The sequence below is a fragment of the Neolamprologus multifasciatus genome, chromosome 3 (genome assembly GCF_963576455.1).
Source record: "Neolamprologus multifasciatus chromosome 3, fNeoMul1.2, whole genome shotgun sequence".
Classification (NCBI taxonomy): domain Eukaryota; kingdom Metazoa; phylum Chordata; class Actinopteri; order Cichliformes; family Cichlidae; genus Neolamprologus; species Neolamprologus multifasciatus.
This window is the reverse complement of record NC_140441.1, coordinates 46,521,910-46,542,783: the sequence shown is the minus strand read 5'-3', so window position 1 is coordinate 46,542,783 and position 20,874 is coordinate 46,521,910. Positions and strand designations below refer to the sequence as shown.

Sequence of the window (20,874 nt, the reverse complement as noted above, 5' to 3'; positions counted from 1 at the left end):
TCAGGGATTTAGCTACTTGTTTGAACAACTTTTACTGGAACCTTGATCAGTTTGTATGACCTTCAGCAGGCCAAACGCAGAAAACAACTTTGTCAACGCTGTAACAGCCGCCTTTGCTGTAGCATGTGTAGCAGCATACATGATGGGGAGCAGATATTGATTTCCCAACTTTATTCTCGGTAGTGGTGCAACACTCTACTATGACATGGTCAAACGGCTCATCCACTACGGGAATAGGACACAAAGGGGCAGTGGGTACCACCTGATTTGGTTTACCAGCAATCTGGACACATGACTGCAACAGAACCTAGAAACATCACGCTTCATACCAGGCCACGTAAATGCTTTAACAAAAGCTGGTATGCTTTTTTTGACCGCTAGTGTCCAGACCACTGGCCGTCATGAGCTAGAGACAGGACCTTAGATCTATATATAGTTGGCATAATAATCTGATTTACTTTTCTCCAGTCTTCATCTTCCGAACCTGATGAAGACTACTGATGCAATAAAGCATCCTGTTCTACTATAGGCTTGTTGTTCTTTACTGGCTTGATCAGCACTTACCACACGATGAAAAAAATTTCATAATGTTTCGTCAGCTTGCTGGGCTGAAGTGTTTTGCTGGTCAGGGGAAGCGTTCTTCAAAAATGGGTCAGGCTGCTCTGGATCCACAGAGTGTGGGGATAACAGAATATTGTTTTTGTCAGGTTGTACATTTCCCTCCTCAGAAAAACATCAGCACAGAATCAGAGAGTGAAACTTCAGCATCTTCACTCTGAGTTGAGGAAGGTAAGACGCTAAAGAGGGTGACAGTCTGGGAGCCTCCAGCGTCCCTCAAAGTACGTACTGGTTTCTGACCAGAGGGATCAGCTGTCAGCGATTCCAAGCTATAAAAAATGACAGGTTCAAAACAACAACAAGTCACAGACCCTCAGCAAACAGCCCCAGGCTATCACACTTCCCCTTCCATGTTTGACAGTCGATGCCACACACTGTGGAGCTTTCACCTACCCAACAGTGCACAAAGATCCCAAGTGATGAACCGAAAATTTCAAATCTTGATTAATCAATCATAATACCTTCTTTGTCTTATTCTGACATCTCAGCAATGGCTTTATACCTGCAGCTCGAAGTCTTCTCTTCACAGTTAAAACTTGTATTCTAAGACAGCAGTCCCCAACTTTTTTTGCGCCACGGACCGGTTTATACCCGATGATATTTTCACGGACCAGCCTTTAAGGTGTCGCGGATAAATACAACAAAATAAAACTAGTACCAGTACTGAAAAAAAGGAGATTTATTCATAACACACGTGAAAAGACCAAGGAAAACCGAGTAAACGATTAAAAACGATAACAAAATAACGCTGAAAACCCTGAAAACCATACATTTCACACCTGAGCCTCAACTCTCGCGGCCTGGTACCAAACGACTCACGGACCGGTACCGGTCCGAGGCCCGGGGGTTGGGGACCGCTGTTCTAAGAAACGTGTCCTCTGACTCAGTCGTGTCTTTGGGTCTGCAGACCTCTTCCTGTCACACTTTGTTTCTGAGTGCAGAAGGAAACTGGACTCACTGACACCTCGACTTTGTTTGCAGTCTCTCTGTAGCACAGACCTGCATTTATAAGTGTTATGATGGTCTGTCTCTCTTTCATTGTTAATCACCTTTTTCTCACATCACTCTACTTTCTGCAGTACAACAATGTTCAGCTGATGCTGACGAGGGTTTGGTACCACAGTGTGTCCAGCACTGCTTTATGCAGACAGAGCTGGAAGTAACAGCTGTAGGAGTAGCAGCAGCTTTAAACTGTTAGCCCATGTTGTTCCTCAAAAAGGCCTTTTATATAAGAAATGTACACAAAAGTTACATGTAAAACAACCCATTTGATTTGAAAAAATTAACAGTATTCTTTTTTTTTTTATTGTAAACCCTGTTAGTAATTTTGCAACAATACTTGGACTTTTTATACGAGTGGTATATTATTTTATGTCATTAAATTTCTTTTTTTTTTTTTTTTTTTTTTGTCATTAAATTTTGACTAAATTTACATGATTTTGATCCCTGTTTCAATCCTTGGCTGCTCCAGTCTGCCAGAGTATCTTTAGGCAACATAGTGAACTTCAAGTTACTCTCTGAAGTGTTCATAAGAGAGTGAGATTAACCGAGAAATCACTTAGGTAGAAAAAGCATTGAAAAAAAGGATTTTATGAATGGGTGAATGAGGCATGTTGTATAAAGTGCTTTGAGTTCTCAAGTTGAGCAGAAAAGTGCAATAAGTTAGATGGAAGCACAAAGAGGGCTAACCTGATAAGGAACAGAGCGAGATTCTGGCGATATGTGTACACACACACAAGGGAAAGTGAAGGCACAGGCCACAGGTGGGACACAGCTTCTTCTTTGGGTTTGGGAGGCTCGATGCAACAATGCCGTATGCTGCCATCTGCTGTTTGTTATTTACAAGTCTTCTTCAGAATAAACAGGCCAGACACAAGCACTGTCAGTCTCAGGCCTCTATGCTCTCTTATACAGGTTAGTACTGCGTGATTAATGTAACAGTACTTTATTGTTACTTTATTATTTTCACACCTTATGCAGATATTTTCCGAGTCATTCTCTCATCCAACCACGTTCCAAAAATTTAACTGCTTGACTCTCAAGGTACTTTCCTGATACTTGCAGATATTTCGTTTCTACTTTCCTTTTATGTCCAAATATCACATACTTAGTTTTATCAACAGATATTTTAAAGCCTGTGTAACCACATCCTCCAAAGCTTGGATTCTCTGAATCTGAGAGAGAATAAAGGGAAGGTTTCTTCCCTGTTTCCAGACGGCACCATCATCTGCAAGCAGAGAGACACCAAACTCTTTTCCCAGCCTATTAAACATGTCATTCAGCAGAATGTTGAACAGAGAAGGACTAATGACACTTCCTTGAGCAGTACCATTTTCCACCTCCAGCTCCTCACACAGTTCACTGCCAGCTCTCATTTGTGTTGCCCGGTTACATAAGAAACTCTGGATCCATGTAGCAGTCTTTCTCCTCCAGCATCATGACATGTTGTTAGCAAGCCCTCCTTCCACAGCCGGTCATTTGCTTTTTCAGTATCTAAGAAGACTTCTACTTGCACCCACAGCTGAGTGACCCCACCTCAAACCGCTCTGGTGCAGTACAAAAACCCACTTTTCCAAATTCTTTACTAATCCGTTAACATTCACTCTATTGTCTTGCATATTAAAGAGGTGAGGGCCGTAGGCCTGTACAAGCTGGACTTAGGCTCCTTTCCAGGTTTTACAACAGGAATAATCATTGCACGTTTCCATTCTTTTGGAAGACTCCCATTTTCCCACACATTATTAAATACAGCGAACAACTTTTTAAAGAGTAGCTTTCCTGACTGTTTAAATAGCTGGAATCCTTTTCCATCCCTGTCTGGAGATGTGTCTTTTCCTTTCGTTGTGGCTCTATTTATCTAACATTAAGATCACGTTGATAGCACCTGAGTTTCCTTGTTGTTGTTCTAGTCTCTCCTCCTTTTCTCTGCACTTACCTTTCTTTACTGTGTACCTTGTGAAACTGCTAAACTAACATGGTTAGCACCAATGTTTCGTGCTTCCACAGCGAGATTACATTTCAGATCCTACTGCGGGGTCGTAATAATTCTTTGGACGGGTTTCTTCTGTGGTATAACCTGAGCTGCAGCTGACCATGCTGACATTTTTAATAGACTCTTGTATTTTGATGCAGTACATCCCATTTACCAACAGTTCTCTTGATGCAAATGTCACGTCAGTAGATGATGATACTGTTTGATTTGTCCAGAACCATGAGGGCATGGGTCAAGTTGTGTTAGTCTATAGATTCCTCTACAACTCTACCGTTTCTGTCCTTCTAGCACTCAGCTACTGCATTCATTGCATAACAAACAGCATTATGCAAACAATGCTAGTTGTCATCATTAGAGCCTCTGTAGATTAAGTCCTCTTCTGCATCTTCTGCAGCAGAAGCGATTTCCTGCGCCACATCTGAATTATTATTATTTGATTTTTTCTGCCATTTTTGATTTCCACATTGCTTCAACCATAAACACCAGTAGTTACTTTCCACTGAATCATCACTAGCAGTTTATATGTTTATATGTTCAGCATAAACTTGTCTGGCTCCACTCACACTTTCCACGGGTTTGATAACTCTGACAACTCGAGTGATGCATTATATATTACTCCTTTAACCACTAACTGGTTTGGACACTTTTACACTCTTACCCAATAAATTATTAATCTTCAGTGCTTTAACAAACATGTTAAACCCCTCCTCTTTATGTTGGTCCTGTCCCAAAAGGAAAGCTCATCCATGTCACCATCTCAGGACATGGATGAGCTTTCCTTTGGCTTTTACTTTTGCCGGCTGTATTCCAGTGTTGGGCAAGTTACTTTGAAAAAGTAATTAATTATAGTTACTAGTTAGTTCTGAGTCAGTAACTGAGTTACAAGACTTTAAAAGTAATTAATTACTTGAAAAGTAACTATTGCGTTACTTTAACCCTCTGGGGTCCAGGGTATAATTGGCCATTTTTAACTACTTTTGATGTCTCCTCCACATTTCGCCGTTAAAAACTATTTAATTATAGTCAATAGAACTTTTAGGTCTTTTTAAGTCATAGCTAAAATTTCAGGGATGATTTATGGTTAAAAAGCTTAAGATGAGATCCCGTGTGGCAGTTACCATGGACTGTGGAGTATTTTGAGTTTTTGAAAGTAAACAGGGAATCCTGTTGTTTATTTTTCTGCATATACAGGATTGGCTGGCTAAGCTGGAGAAGCAGGTTGGAGGCGTGCCCAGCCCGACTGAAGCAGTGACAGTTGCTGCTCGTTACTAGTACTCACCTTGCAGGATCCATGTCCGGTATGTGGCTTCTCTGAGACAGGAGTAATTAATACATGTTTTACTAAACTGGCATATACAAGGATACTGCTAATCACGTGCGTACTATTGCCAAAATTAATTAACACATCTAATAAATTATATATACACTGTGATCAGATTACACGAACTGAACCATTTTCTTAACAGCTTTAACTCAGGGACAATTGCTCAACGTTAAGAACCACTGTGTCTCACACAAGACAAAACTGAAAGCCAGTCAAAATAACTTTCTATTAAAGGGAGGAGATGGGAGCTGAAATGGCTGATTCATACTAGAAAAATTGGTAAAATAAATAAGTGATAATGTGAAATAGCGCTACTCTAGACATCAGCACAATAGGTTAGCTTATAACATTTAAAAGTAACAGTGAAAAATGATTATTATAATTTTATTATTATTATTAATTATTAAATTATTAAATAAAATAATGATTTCAGCTGGAGTAACCATATCTACATTAGTATAAAACATGTATATACACGTCAACATAAAAACCAGGCACACCTGCTCCAAATGAGGCGTGTAGGCCGAGCCGTCCGAAAACTACATTTCCCTCGAGCCTTTGCGAGCTGTCGTTTGACAACCAGCCAATCCGTGCCATGACAGGCCGGCACGTGACCTAGAGTGAGTTCCTGTTGTAGCTTGAGGGAAACAGGCCGACTTTCAGCCACGGGAGAATCGCAATTTGCGGGTAAGTTGAGGCATCTGGCCGGAACGAGGTCACCTGGGTACATATGAAGTGTTATTCGGAGGGCGTTGTCGCAGGTTTCTGCGCTCTGTTAATCAGAAACGTGTGAATCTCGGGTGGAACAAGCTGTCTTCCCGTGTAGGCCTGCTCTATTTCCTGGTGCACATCTGTGTCTATTGGAATGGCTGAGTTAAAAAAGTTCATTTAAGGCGTTTCGGCGTAGCTTTGTCTGTTTTTCACTCCGCTTCCTGCAGTGCTCAGATTTTTCCACGAACGCTTCCCAGTTTTGTCGCTGAATTGTAAAAAGACTGGAAGCCACACTTTTCCTGTGCTTGGAATATTTGAGCTGGTTTCGGACGCCGAAAGCGGCTCCTTGTGTTTTGTTCTGTTTCACAGCAGCTGACTAAGGCAGGAGTGGAAACAGGTCTATTAACCCGTTATTACGCGATAATGCTGCTTCATGTCGCCGTGCTCCCAAATAAAATACAATACTTGCAGATGCAGACAGCTTTTACTAAGTAAAAATGTTTCTGTTGCTTATGTTAATCATCATTAGTTGCCGAGTTTATAAAAAGTCAGAAGCAGCTTCAGCGTTGAACACGTTCAGACACATCACGCGTGGAATTAACAGCTTTGTGCACAGAAATCATTAGAGGAGAAACATGGCTGTAGATCTAAACGAGCAGCCATATTTAGACATAGAAACTTTGCTGTTTGACTGTGGGCTCGACCTACTGCGCCGGCCTCTGTTCAGAGAGATCACTGCCCACATCAGCGAGTCGTTTAGGTTATTAAAAATCTTAAAAACAACAATATCGTCATGTTTTGTTTTATAAAGTGTCATTTCTTTTGTTCTTTAAAAGGGATATGAAACACCAAATGTATAAATTTACACCATTGAGCTCTGCTCTCAAAAACGGACACAGATATAACACCATCAGTGTAGCTGGATTTAAGAAATAAGTGCTTAAAGTTGTAAAAGCATATTTAGCACCATCTTCTGTCTGTGCGGATCCTTAAGTCACCGGTTGGCTGGTTTCCATCAGCAGAAAGGTTGAATCTGTTCATCTGGATGTTTTCAGCAGGAGAAACGTTTCGTCCCTCGTCCTTCTTCAGTCTCAGCTCACTGCAGGTTTCCAACCTTATAAACTGGACATTTGCACAGTGACTGAAACCAGCACCACTGAAGGAACAATGGGCTGTTCATTCATCATTAATATGCAAATTGTCACAACCATTGATCAACAACCACCGATCAAACATTTCTCCCAGTGGTAACGTCCAGATGAACAGATTTACTTACCTTGGTGACTGAGCGTGCACCTAGACCTAGACTAACATTAGCTTATGTTAGCTAACTTGTAATAGACCCAATAACTCAGGGGAATATAAGGAGACTGAAACTAAAAATCAGTTCGAGGAGATCGCTTTTGTTCTTCCCCGGGCTGCAACAATGAGTTTTATGTTAAAACCAAGGCTACACTGTCCAGTTTTACTATCTCTTGACCAGGGGTTCCTCGTTGTTTGGCTAGCTGCACAGACACGCTGTTAGCCGTAATGTTCAGGTTTATAAACGAGGACAGTGTGGAGGAGAAGAGGCTGTCTGAGTCACCAGACCAACAAGCTGCAGTCTGACACTCGAGTTTTTCCACGATAGGCCGGATGCAGCGGTCATCCACCTGTCACCGGAGTCAAACAGGCTCTCCTCCGATCTGTTCTCATTTATTCAACCAAACATTGCAGCTAACAGGTGGATTTTCTCCTGGCAGTGCAGCTAGCCAAACAACGACGCGCGAATTACTGCTAAAGAGACACAGAGTGAAAGTGAACAGCGTATATGTGGTTTTAACAAATCATCCCAGTGAAGACGGAGCTCCACATGTTTCTAAAACGAACTTTAAGCTGTTATTTGTTAAATCCAGCTAACAAACAGTGTTATACCTGCATCAGGTTGTGAGAGCAGGGCTCCATTGTGTTAGCCTCTGCATTTAGTGTTTAATGTCTCCTTTACAAGTGTTTCAATTACACAGGTGTTGATCCTAAATCAGCGGTCCCCAACCTTTTTTGCGCCACGGACCGGTTTATGCCCGACAATATTTTCATGGACCGGCCTTTAAGGCAGCGGTCCCCAACCCTCGGACCGGAACCGGTCCGTGAGTCGTTTGGTACCGGGCCGCGAGAGTTGAGGCTCAGGTGTGAAATGTATAGTTTTCAGGGTTTTTATCGGTTTTCAGCGTTATTTTGTTATTGTTTTTATCGTTTACTCTGTTTTCTTTGGTCTTTTCAGGCCGGTCCATGAAAATATTGTCGGGCATAAACTGGTCCGTGGCGCAAAAAAGGTTGGGGACCGCTGCTTTAAGGTGTCGCGGATAAATACAACAAAATAAAACTAGTACCGCTACCGAAAAAAAGAAAATTTATTCATAACACACATGAAAAGACCCAGGAAAACCGAGTAAACGATAAAAACGATAACAAAATAACGCTTAAAACCGATAAAAACCCTGAAAACTATACATTTCACACCTGAGACTCAACTCTCGTGGCCCGGTACCAAACGACTCACGGACCGGGGGTTGGGGACCATTGTCCTAAATGACGCTGCAGAGTTTATTATTACACTGCAAAAACTCTCTTAGTACACAGTGATTTAGGAACTAAAGGGATTGTTTGTGGTTACAACTTTAAATATTGTTCATTGTATTAATGTTAGAATCGTTAACACCTTAAATATGGTGCTGTTTTAGTGTGTGACTGGGAAGATTCACACCCAAAATACCGACTTAAATCAGGAGCTGTCGAATCAAAGACTGACTAACCTAATATGAAATGAATGAGTAGTATTAACACTTTCAGTCCTATACAGAGTATTTCACATGTATTGCTATAAAACACTTGAAACATATCGAACCACAGCAGCTATTCTCATTTTCTCAAACCTACTGATGACACACACTATATTTTTTCATAGGTTTTCACTTGTTACTCCACCCTGCTGTCCTGGCGTTTCACAAAATGAGGAAGCATTCACTGCTGCTGGTTTCATGTACATTTGAGTCAGGATGTTTTTGAGTCCACTGACTGTTTTGCTTTAAAACCTGGTTTAGAATGAACACTTTGGGCAATTAATCTTCACTAAATAAACCACAAAGTGTAAGTCAAACATGACTTTTCAGTTGCTGCGTCTGTGAAATGTCCTGAAAAAGTCCTAAAGGTTTTGGTATGTCCAGGAGCGCCGTGGCAGAGATCAGACACACATTCCTGTATTGTTGCTGCACTTGGGCAGTGTACAGTGAAGCGCCTTGTTTGGCCCTTTCATCAAACTCCATTTCAAAGTCTGAGAGCAGGAGGGAAATTGTTCATTGTTTCGATGAGCTGGGCTGTTTTTGGCAGAGCTCCGAGCATCAGGGCCTGCTCACTGCTTGTTAATACCAGGCAAAGCTGGGCTTGGTGGTAGCATCATCACGCTATGAGGCTGCACACAGCAGAAAGGAAGAAGAGCGCACACAAACGCACAGAGGGCTGCGAGGAAGGATAGCTCAGCGGTGCTGAGACTCGAGTCCGCGGCACGATTTCATCTCGTCAAATAAAACAGCAACACTGAGTGTCCTGAGGACAAGTCTCGGTCTGTGCTAAAGTGCCCCAAACTGATAGTTTTACAAAACAAACAAACAGCCCTGGACACACAGATGATGTCATCACAATCCCCCTTAGAGGAGATAGAGACGACACGTAATTCAGCGTTTTGTACCAAGAAGCAAATCTTGTGTATGTGACACTCGGCTCTGAAGTATTAGTTGAAGATGTTCTTCATTTGTTCTATTTTCTCATGTCATGTGTCAGATGTAATGTGATGATTTTCAGTAGAGTTTAGTTACATTCTGTCTGTCACACAGCTGTCAGTGACTCAGTGTAACAGACAGGTGGCATGTCTGTAATAGTGGGGTTTAAGTCTTGTTGTTTTCTTTGAACGCATTTGTTGAAACTTATTCACATGATTGATTTTTGAAGTCGCTGGATTAAGAAGGAAGAGTTTTTTTTACTATCTTAATTCACAATCAGTGTTTTTATATTTTTCATTTTGACTTTTGGTTTTGAGTTGAATTTGGTCTCAGTTGGTTTCCTGAGTCGATTTTCAGTTCAGTTTTTATCTAAAAAAAAAGAAAAAGAAAGAAGTCTCAGTGCTAGTTTTAGTCTTTCGGGGATGTTTGTATCTAGTTTGAGTTTTTTCTTTAGTTTCAGTTGTAGTAGGGATAATAACCCTGCTCACGACTCACGCTCGTTAACACATTAAGACTGTTCGTCACTCAGTTTAATTCAGTTCAGTTGTAATTATCTGGCGCCAAATGATAACAACAATGTCCTCAAGGCTAGGGCTGTTGATATAATGATGTATATCTGATGACAATATAAAAGCGTCTATTGTTTCATTTTACGCTATCGTTTGTTTCGTGGTGTCGCAAAATAAACTGTTTACGGCAATATTTTTTCATCGTTTTGATGGTCGCTGTAGTGGCTATATTAATTTATTAAAGTTCTCTTTCTCTTATATGTAATATAACCACACTACGGACAGACAAGCGTTTGTTTTTATGCGTTGTTGTTAGCAACAACGACGGTAACACCTTCGCATGTCCACTTGTTCCACATAAACCTTTCACAATAAAGCTCAAGATCCTGTTGAGACTTTTCAAAATAAACTGAATCACGTGAAAGAGCAGATTATTTACGGGTGAGAAGTAAAAAAGAGACGCCAGGTGCTAAAAAATAAACCTTAGACTCAAACGTTAGAACAGGCTTTTCCCCGCAGCACGCCGTGTAATAAATACTCACAAAGAAAACGGCGGCTGTTACAACTTATGTCTAAAAATAGTTTCATGCATCTGTTAAAACACTCGACTCCAGCTACATGACGCGCAGCTGGAAACACGTCCCGCAAGTTGAGCTGCTCGAGATTCACAGAATTTACAGAAAATGTTACATTTTTGTGATTTTATATTGTTATTGGACGATAGATGTCTTATATCGGGATATGAGATTTTGGTCATATCGCACAGCCCTACTCAAGTATTTATATTGTAGAGTAAAGACAATAATAGAGACAATTCCAACAATTAAATGACCCCCTGTGAGCAAGCACTTGGTGACAGTTGGAAGGAAAAACTCCCACAGGAAGAAACCTCCAGCAGGACCAGTCTGCGACCAGTGAGGGTTGAGGGGAGGGAGCTGGGACAAAAGAGACACTTATGGTCCCAGTATGCCCACTGCAACAGTCTCTTTGCCTGCCGATGCAGACTCACAGTCAGTTATATTTATACCTGCTGTTAAGGTGCATGAAGTCACTGCAGTATATAGCCAGGTGGCCTGAAAGTCCCATTACATCATTTGTATGTGACTCAAACACATAAAACACATATGTCAGACTCAAGGTAAAGGAAAGAGCCAGAGGAGGCAGCGCGTAGCCAGTCTGTGAGGTCGTAGAACAGAATCATGCTCAGACTAGAGCTCCTCAACTAGACAACCAGTTATTTATATCTTATGCTAGTTTGCGGTAATCGTTATTTATATCATAAGTCTTGCACACAGTTTTAACGGCTGAAGGTTTTATTGCATATTATCAGTCTGGGTGTTAAACTAAGCCTCACAGCGGTGTGATGTCACTGTTTCCACCTCCATTAATGCACGTTGTTGCATCCTTGACTCTTGCAGGTCTGACGCTTGAAACCATTCGACGACGCCTGACAGCAAAAAGGTGGTTTTGCCTTCTGAAACGAAGTAACTGTGATGTACTCGAGGTCAAATTTATATATGTAGCACATTTAAAACAACAAAGTGCTGTACACTGAAATGATGTAGTTCTAAAAAGTCTGCAGAAACATGTAACACAATACTTAACATTAACATAAAAAAGTAGAAAAAAACAATTAAAAATTTTATTTTGGACAAAATGCAACCGTCTATGATGATGTCACAGCGAGAGAATAAATGTTTTAATAAAGATTTACACGTGTGCAGTGTCTGAGCTGTGCAGCTGTGGCGTGGTATTGATTCTGTAGATCTGGTGCTGTAGATGCACGAGCTCGATCACCTCTGTTTTAATCTGGTTTCAGGATTACTTAAGAGCATCTGGTTAGATGACCTCAGACCGCGGTGATGCGTGCATGCTTTCTAACGCCTGTTAAGAGGCGAGCTGCCACATTCTGGACTAAAGATAAAGATAACTGTTCAACACCAAAGTTAAAGTAGTCCAGGCGGCAAGTGATAGAAGCATGTAAGAGGTAAAGCTTTACTTCTTCAGTGACTCTGAGGTGATAAAAACAAACTGTAGTGATGACTGTTATTTGTTGGACCATTTTAAGAAACCTGTTAAAAGTCACGCCCAGATTTTTTACAGCAACATGACTGTAAGAGTCATATTTACCAAAGCGTTTGAAATTGGTCCTTCTTTCATTAAAATGTAGGAAATTTATCCTCATCCAGGACTTAAAGTCACTAAGACAATTTCAGCTGAATGGGCATAAACACCTGGATGTCACGGCAACGCAGTGGAAAGAAAGCCGATCTTTTCTAAAGATAGAAATTAGGGCAACATGTGCAATGAAAAGAGAAGTGGGCCCAGAACGGACCCTTGAGGTACTCCACAAGTGAGCGATGCTCCCACCTGTACAAAACAAGTTTGTCAGGCCTGATTCAAACCAGGTCAGAACTGTGACTTTAATCCAGTTTCATGTTGTAGCTGAAGTAGAAGGACCCTGTGATCCACAGTGTCAGAGGCAGCAGGCGGATGTAGAAGCACTTTAGAGTTGACTTTCTTTGTTTCTGTGTTTGCAGACGATCAGATTTCTTTAACAGAGGTGATACATAATGCTTACATTTTAAATGCTACATGAGATGCATTTATATGATTCTAGTTCTGATTTGGGCAACTGACAGACTTCAAACCTGTGAACCAGCCTATAAGTAATTTATACTTATTTAATTACAAGTATTTTACTTGTGTTTAATTAATTTCACACTATTGTTACATTTCAAGTAAAATAATAAAACCTTCCCTTGTGTGTTGTCGTGCAGTGCAGCGGATAGATGGTATCTTTGCTCACGCTTTTGTTTGGCGTCCCATAACTTGTGTAACTACCAGTCCAATGCTGCTGAACACGGCTCTGAGAGAAATGTTGGTAGAGAGGCTCAGTTACTTTAATCAGCTGCTTAAATCTGACATTTTTTACTGTGCTTGCTGGCGTCATGTCTTCCTGCCTTTGTGGAAACATGTTTTTGACGCAGGCTGATTGCTTGTTGGACGTAAGTGAAGTAGCTCTGCAGTGCAAAGAGTTTAAAAAAATGTTTTTCTAACATTTAGATTGGATCAGTGACCTGATAACAGGAAGTGCTGCTGAGTGACAAGACCCAGCAACACAGCTAATGCACTTTAGCTTACTGCTTTGTAAATGGTACATGGACTGGTTCTTATATATATTCTTGTTTCAAATATCTTTTATTATTAGGTATCATGGTTGTTACAAATTGATAGAACTTATGCCCCCTTTTTTTTCTCTAAGCTTACAAAACAGACAAATAAACAACATCAAAAGGAAGAAAGAGAAAAAACAAAACAAAAAAACCAACCAATATGGGCGCCAATCCCCCGACTGCCAGAAAAAAAGAAAGTTTATATTTTCCAAAGGTATGTAAGTAAAGGATGCCAGATTAAGTCTTTTACATTATCATTCATGGTATATCTTATTTTTTCAAGATGAAGAGTATTTGTAAGTTCTGTAACCACGTCTTTAATACAGGCGTCTCTTTGCCTTTCCAAAGCTGCAGGATCAGTTTCTTTGCAATAATCAATGCATATGACATAAACCTTTTTTGAGAGTGTTGTAAATTTTGTGTTTCTTTGGAGATCCCAAAGATAATTACTATTGGATTTGGCTCAATCTTACTCTTAAAAATATTAGACAAGTAGGTAAAAATGTCACACCAAAAACCCTGAAGCCTTGGACAAAGTGCAAAACAATGTAACAGATTTCCATAATGTATCATACATTTTTCACAGAGGGGGGAGCAGTCTGGGTACATTTTGTGAAGTCTTTCCCTTGAGTAGTGTAACCTGTGTATAGTTTTGTATATAGTGCTTTCTTACTCTGAGCACTCAAAGCGCTTTACACAACTTCACACATTCGCACAACCATGTTTTCTGTGCTCGCTATCTTTCCATCTAACGTTCACACATTCCTACTCTGACGGATGCATCGGAGCACCTGGGGGTTAGAAACTTGCCCGAGGAAATTTGGCAGACTGGAGCAGATAGGGGTTGAACCACCAACCTTCCAGTTCATAGGTGACCTGCTCTCCATCCTAAGCTACATGCCTGGCTCTTAAACAACATATTATACAGGATATCACCTGAACATTAACATTTTATTAGTCAGTGTTTACTCAATAGGTTCAGTGTAATCTAGAATGTTCTCCTCATACAGTCAGGCTAAGCTTTTATGCTAAGTAGGGCTGCAGCTATCGACTGTTTTAATGAGTTATTTAAATGTTCCTTATTAATGATCAATAATAAATACTCAAAGAAAGGCTGGTGTTTAAAAACAAACTGCTCATTAGCTTCTATTTTAGAAATTGCAACGTTTGTTTCATCAAACATTTAATTTTTTCATAAATGCAAAAATATATAAATAATCTCAAGTAGGTGCAAAGCAGATAAAAGTTATTGCTTTGTCTTCTTGGACGGTCTGTTTCTAGTCGCTCGCGTTGGCGTTTCCATGGTAACCGTGGCGCCACAGAGCCTTGTGTGAAAGCAAAGAATCTGTGTTGAATCATCTCAGCCCTTCAGTGTTTGGTTTCTCCTTCACTTCACGTCCTGCTGACCCTCTGCTGCAGATGTCTTTGTGTTTGGAGCGTTCGTCCTTTCCACCGTCACCAAGTCTGGTCTTTACCGTCCAATTACAAGTCTTGAGACGATCGTTGTTGTAAATTAAACAACATTTAATTTTATTGAACAGTTATTAGGATATATCCATTTTACTGCAAGAGCAGTATTTGTGAAAGTCCTGTTCAGGTCCTGGAGCTGCGATCAAGCTTGCTAGCATCTCATATTTTGTCATCATCAACAGAGAGCCCTCACAGTCCTGTGTCTCTCTTCCTCAGCCTGTGGAAACTCCCTCCCTCAGCAATGGCCTCACCTGTTTCAGTGTACAACATCTTAGAGTCACACACGCCCCCTGTAAGTATGCGTTTGTGTGTCTGTGTTGTGCGTTTGATTGATGTGTCAAAGGCGCTTCTTAAAAGATGTCGAGTTCAGTGTGACACAGAAGAAGCCAAATCTCTGTTCCTGTTTTCTTTTTTTCTGAGCTTCTATTACTGTGATAACTGTCAGTTAGACGAATAACACATTTAACTGCACTACCGCTGAAAGGTTTTAGAACAATTATTCCAGTTATTTAGTACAATTGAAGTCATTCAAGTCACATAAACAGTTTAAGATGGTACAAAGGTTAAAAAAGGTAAGTTTACACCAACAGACTGATACAAAAAGGCCTTTTTCAGGGACAACATGGGTTAACAGTTAGCAGTTAGCAGTGCAGAAGCTGCTACTAACTCCTACAGGTGTTACTTCCAGCCCCCTCTGTCTGCATAAAGCAGTGCTGGACACACTGTGGTACCAAACCCTCGTCAGCATCAGCTGAACAGTGTTGTACTGCAGAAAGTAGAGTGATGGTGCAAACATGGCGAGAAAATCTGTGAAAAATCTGAAACGATCAAAAACGTTTCACAATATTGTCAAACAGTGTTTGCATATAAACAATGAGCAAACTTACAAACTCATCAGGTGATGGACTGAATGTTAATAAATGAGGGCGGGGCTAAATTGTAAATTTAATAAAAGCTAAAATTGCTTTTGGCCGGTTTGACATCATTGCAGGTTCAAAGCAGTCATGTGTGTTGATCTTGGTGTTTGCAGACCCCCAAAGAGTCTCTGAAGATGGAATTGTTATCTGACGTGTCCCTGCTGCCTGGAGAGGAAAGGATTACCGGTGAGTCGTGTGGAGCTGATGAATAAGACTGTTTGCTCCACAAGTTTCTCATATTCTGACTCTCCTGTCTTTCCAGATAAAGACATAATCTACATCTGTCCGTTCAGCGGAGCCGTGAAAGGCAAAGTGTTGATCACCAACTTCAGACTTTACTTCAAGAGCTCAGATGCTGTAAGTGTGTGTGCACGTGTGTGTGTGTGTGTGTGTGTATGTGTGTGCGTGTGTGGGGCAAGGTGTTTCTGCGCAGTGTACCAGGGGCATGTGGAAACGTTGTCGTACCATATGCACGAGGAGTGTGTGTGTGCGCGTGTATGTGTGTGTGCGTGCGTGTGTGTGCGTGTGTGCATGTATGTGTGTGTGTCCGTGCGTGCGTATGTGTGCATGCGTATGTGTATGTGAGTGTGTGTGTGTGTGTGTGTGTGTATGTGTGTGTGCATGCGTATGTGTGAGTGTGTGCGTGCGTGTGTGTGTGCATGTGTGTGTGTGTGCATGCGTGCATGTATGTGTGTGTGTGTGCGTGTGTGCGTGCGTGTGTGTGTGTGCATGTGTGTGTGTGCATGCGTGCATGTATGTGTGTGTGTGTGCGTGCGTGCGTGCGTGTGTAAGTGTGTGTGTGTGTGTGTGTGTGTGCATGTATGTGTGCGTGCGTGTGTGTGCGTGCGTGCGTGTGTGTGCGTGCGTGCGTGCGTGCGTGTGTGTGCGTGCGTGCTTCCGTGCGTGTGTGTGTGCGTGTGTGCATGTATGTGTGCATGCATGCGTGTGTGCATGTGAGTGTGTGTGTGTGCGTGCGCGTGTGTGTGCGTGCGCACACACAACTCAGAGTTTTTTTCTGAGTTTTCCTGTTGTTGCACTTTTGCTTTGTTACAGACTAAGTTTAGCATTTACCACCTTTATTTATAAAGCACCTTAAAAAAAACAGGGTTCACAAAATGCTGCACATATACAACGAGCATAAAGAGAAGAGGCAGCTTTGGAGCAGCTACAGTGAAGCACGGTCACGGGCCAGCAGGAGCTTTAAAACAAATAAAAGAAGTTTGAAAAGGATCAAAGGGCTGAAAATGGGCTCATGTGCTCAGACGTTTTTGTTCCAGTTAAAAGATGCGCTGCAGCTTTTGGAAACAACCTGCAGACGCCTCATGGACGTGCTCTATAATAAAGTGTGTGACTGTAATCCAGCCTAGATGTAACAAAGCTGTGTGCGACTGTCTGAAAAAGCTGCCTTGATAAAAAGCTTTATTTTGGCGGACCGCCTTAAATGGGGGGAAAAAAAGCAGCAGCTTGACGTTGCTTTCAAGTTTAACGTCTGCATCCGTTTTAACTGTGATGACATACTGTGATAGGGAACCACCATCATACTCAGAAATGCCACCAAACCATCACTTCTGTTTTTGTCTTATTAAAATGTAAAAAGTTCAAAATATAAAGGGTGTAAAACCACCACGGTCTGTCGACGGTGCGGCACGAGGAAGCCTCATGAGCCTGGCAACACGCCGGGCGGCTCATGACGTCACCCTGATGTGACAGGAGCTAAGATGAAGGCTGCACAACAACTGCTGATATCGGCGTTTGAGCAGCCTTTGCTGCCCAGTCGCACCGCGCTAAAGCTGCAGACGTGAGGCCACGATTGGATATCCTGTCGCGCCCACACTTCATTGACAATATCATCCAAGCATGTACGAGCAGGAAAGTCTAAAGTTATGGCTGAGCTGTCCCGGGCGCTTCTGTAGCCCTAACTACAGGTGGGCGGACTTCCAGGGCAACGGGAAGCCATGTGACCGCGACCGCTCGTTACATCACAGCGTGAGATACGAAGCCCTGCCCGACGTCACACCTTAATTTGTTTTTATATAAATGAGTGGAATGAGTCTTGAGCTGAATGTTATTTAATAGGCAAAAAATACTTAAATAATAAAAATTAAATTTGCCATTTATTTGTCTTTTTTCGTTTTTTGCTGATCTGAAAATTGATCGGTGACTTAAACCGTGATCCGAGTTTTGATTTTGGGACCAGCGTGGATGCTTTTTGTGGACGCTGTGAGTCGTTTTGCTAGTTTTACACGGTGAATTTGAACGTGTGACGTGTTCCCAGGTAAATATAGGCATTATTGAGTGTTGTTATTGAGTATATATTTATAACACGAGTGTCCGTTGCTAATTTTGTAATTGTGTGTTTACAGTAAATGTGTTTATTTTCCAGTTATCGTTGTGAGTTTCTACTGCTGAGCCAGTTTAGCGTCACGCTGGAGCCTCTCCCAGCTGTCGAGTAAAACTGAGTGATAATAAAGATGAGAGAGAGTTAATGGCTTTACAATAAGAGTCACTGGACTCTTCACTGTCCTCGGTGAGTCCAGTGACCGTTATGTTGTCTGCAAACTTTAAGCTTTAACAGAAGGACCTTTGCATGTGAAGTTATTTGTGTAGAAGGGCAGACGGTCGAGGACTGAGGGGTGCTAGTGCTCCGATTTAGATGTGATTCTCCCCAGACTTCATCTTTCTTATGAAGGATTTATGCAGTTCTATGTCGACAGTCCCCGACCTGTCTGCACACAACCTACAGGTGGCGTCCTGCAGGTGTCACAGAGGGCTTCTTGGTTACTGGCGTGATTGTTGAATGTTTGAAACAGGAAGGAGCCAATGTTGAAGATCAGTGTGAAGACCATGATCTGAGAGTGTCCTTAGAGTAGATGGGTGAGAGTGTGGCAGGGGGAGGTGGTGAGGCAGCAACACTGTCTGCTAAACCATCAGCATGAATGTTAGTTTTTCACAGTGTTGATTACTACTTTATCCTTGGAGAAGATGAAGTCTTGAAGCTGACAGAGATCATATGAAACTCTCAGCATTAGTACCAGGAACCGTTCTGTGGTGGACAGAAAGCCGAACAATTCCTACGACACAGTTAAACGATGCATGACTTCCTTCTCACGCCGTCACATCTCAGAGATTATTATAAAGTCCAGTTTTACAGAACAAGTCATTTATAATAAATGACCTGTTGGCACTGGAGCATGCATTATTCACCATTAATTTAGCGGAGCAGGCCGTCAGGGCAGGTATCGTGTTTGGTGACACGATCACTCAAATTTTCATTAACGTTTTCTAGGGCTGCTCGATTATGGCAAAAATGATAATCACGATTATTTTCACTGAAATTGAGATCTCGATTATTTGACGATATTTATTTAACAATAACAATGTGTTGAATAATGACTTGAAATAATATAAAATAGTGCAAATACTGATAACAGTGCAAATGTTTGCAATATAAGAAATAAATGAAAAATGTAAACATCTATGTTTAGTGAACTTTGCAGTGCTGCTCTGTGGTGCAGCTACGACACTGTAGCAAAGTTTACACACTATGTCTACTTGATCCACGTCTGACTCATGAACCCATAATGTTTCCACACCACTGAAGTTTTTTTTACCTCTTTTCAACCAACAGCGTCACTCTCCTCTCCAAATAACTTCTGCTTAGCTTTCCGAGCTTCCCTCGGGTCCTCTTAATCAGCGATCCCCAACCCCCGGGCCTCGGACCGGTACCGGTCCGTGAGTCGTTTGGTACCGGGCCGCGAGAGTTGAGGCTCAGGTGTGAAATGTATAGTTTTCAGGGTTTTTATCGGTTTTCAGCGTTATTTTGTTATGGTTTTTATCGTTAACTCGGTTTTCCTTGGTCTTTTCACGTGTGTTATGAATAAATCTTCTTTTTTTGGTACCGGTACTAGTTTTATTTTGTTGTATTTATCCGCGACACCTTAAAGGCCGGTCCATGAAAATATTGTCGGGCATAAACCGGTCCGTGGCGCAAAAAAGGTTGGAGACCGCTGCTCTTAATTGTTGTGACACGTGTTCGAAATGCAGAGAGGTGCGCTCGATTTGCCACACGGAGCAGCGCGAGAGTAAAGCACGAGGGAGGGGCTAATAATCGGCTCAGTCATTTTTAATGATCGTAGAAAGCCCAGATCGTAATCGAGATTAAAATTCGATTAATTGAGCAGCCCTAACGTTTTCTGCCGTCGTTTTGTCTTTGATGGTAAGACTGGGAAAAACTGCGAGGCATGAATAAGATCAAAGTATGTGACGTGTACGGGACAAGTGGGACCGTTACATTTGCATTTCCGTGGTCATACCTGAGGTGGAGTGTTTTTTTACCTCTGCTAAAAGCTCGTACCTGGAGCTTGTTTTCAGTATCCTAAAATGTTCATCAGTTTGAGTGGGTGCAAGTGTTTCTCTGCCTGTCAGGTCACAGGGACGAGCTGGGAGGGTCCTAAAGTTTATTCCACTGCATGCTCTTAAATAAGAGCTGTGTGTGTGCCGTGCATTGTTTTTAATACACGCCGGACCTCGCGTAACAGAACAGCTTCCTGTTGCTGAGGTCACGTGACTATATTTGTGTTGCAGGATGTGACGGTGATGCTGGACGTTCCATTGGGCACCATCAGTCGAGTGGAGAAGATGGGCGGGGCGTCGAGCAGAGGAGAAAACTCCTATGGCCTGGATATCACTTGCAAGGTGTTTGTTTAATGTTCAGAAGTCATTTGCTTTTTTACAGTTACTGGATTTTTATTTTAAAAGAACTTAAAGTCTCATCTCTGCCATCGCACACATGTGCTGGTAGCTTAAAGTGTCACAGCAACACTTTCACAACATTTTCTTTTAGTTGTATCTGTTTTGCAGGTCTTACATGTTGTGTGTTGACAGTGTTTGATCTGTTGTGTCACCAGGACATGAGGAATTTGAGGTTTGCCCTGAAGCAGGAAGGCCACAGCAGACGAGATATTTTTGAGGTTCTTTTCAGATATGCCTTTCCTCTGTCACACGGTCTGGTAAGAAACCTTCTCACGTCTGCTGCTTTGTATTAGTATGTGGAAAAAGAAGAACACCTTATTTTGACAGAGCCTAATAAACATTATGGGTTTTAAATATGGCTTCTGTTTGCCAGAGACGCCTGTGCTTGAACATTGACTGTATGGGAAGCAGTCAGTGTATCGCCCAAACCAGTTGTGTCTGCCAATGGAAATCCTCCATTTAATTTCTTTCCAGGCATTTGTGCAAATGCTGAAATTTTGATATGCAGCCCCCTCCCTGTCCCACAGTCCACACATCTGCTCCATCTGCAGTACTTGCACATGCCAAAATGTAGTTCAAGACTTCCTGTTCTTTCCATGTAAGTCCATCAGCACTCAGACTCAGCTGACCATCTCAGATTTGCCTGAAAA

The 20,874-nt window shown here is 41.8% G+C and overlaps 1 protein-coding gene across 2 annotated transcripts in view; it reads left to right on the top strand.

Moving 5' to 3' along the window:
- Window positions 1-5,497: 5,497 nt before the first annotated feature.
- Window positions 5,498-20,874, top strand: part of mtm1 (myotubularin 1) — a 33,801-nt gene continuing 18,424 nt past the window's right edge. For both annotated transcript variants that reach the window (XM_085153989.1, XM_085153988.1), the window contains exons 1-6: window positions 5,498-5,621; window positions 14,772-14,847; window positions 15,586-15,658; window positions 15,735-15,829; window positions 20,057-20,167; window positions 20,380-20,481. In XM_085153989.1, coding sequence (XP_085010115.1) covers window positions 14,797-14,847; window positions 15,586-15,658; window positions 15,735-15,829; window positions 20,057-20,167; window positions 20,380-20,481 — 432 coding nt within the window. In that variant the 5' untranslated portion in view covers window positions 5,498-5,621; window positions 14,772-14,796. The remainder of the gene's footprint in view (window positions 5,622-14,771; window positions 14,848-15,585; window positions 15,659-15,734; window positions 15,830-20,056; window positions 20,168-20,379; window positions 20,482-20,874) is intronic.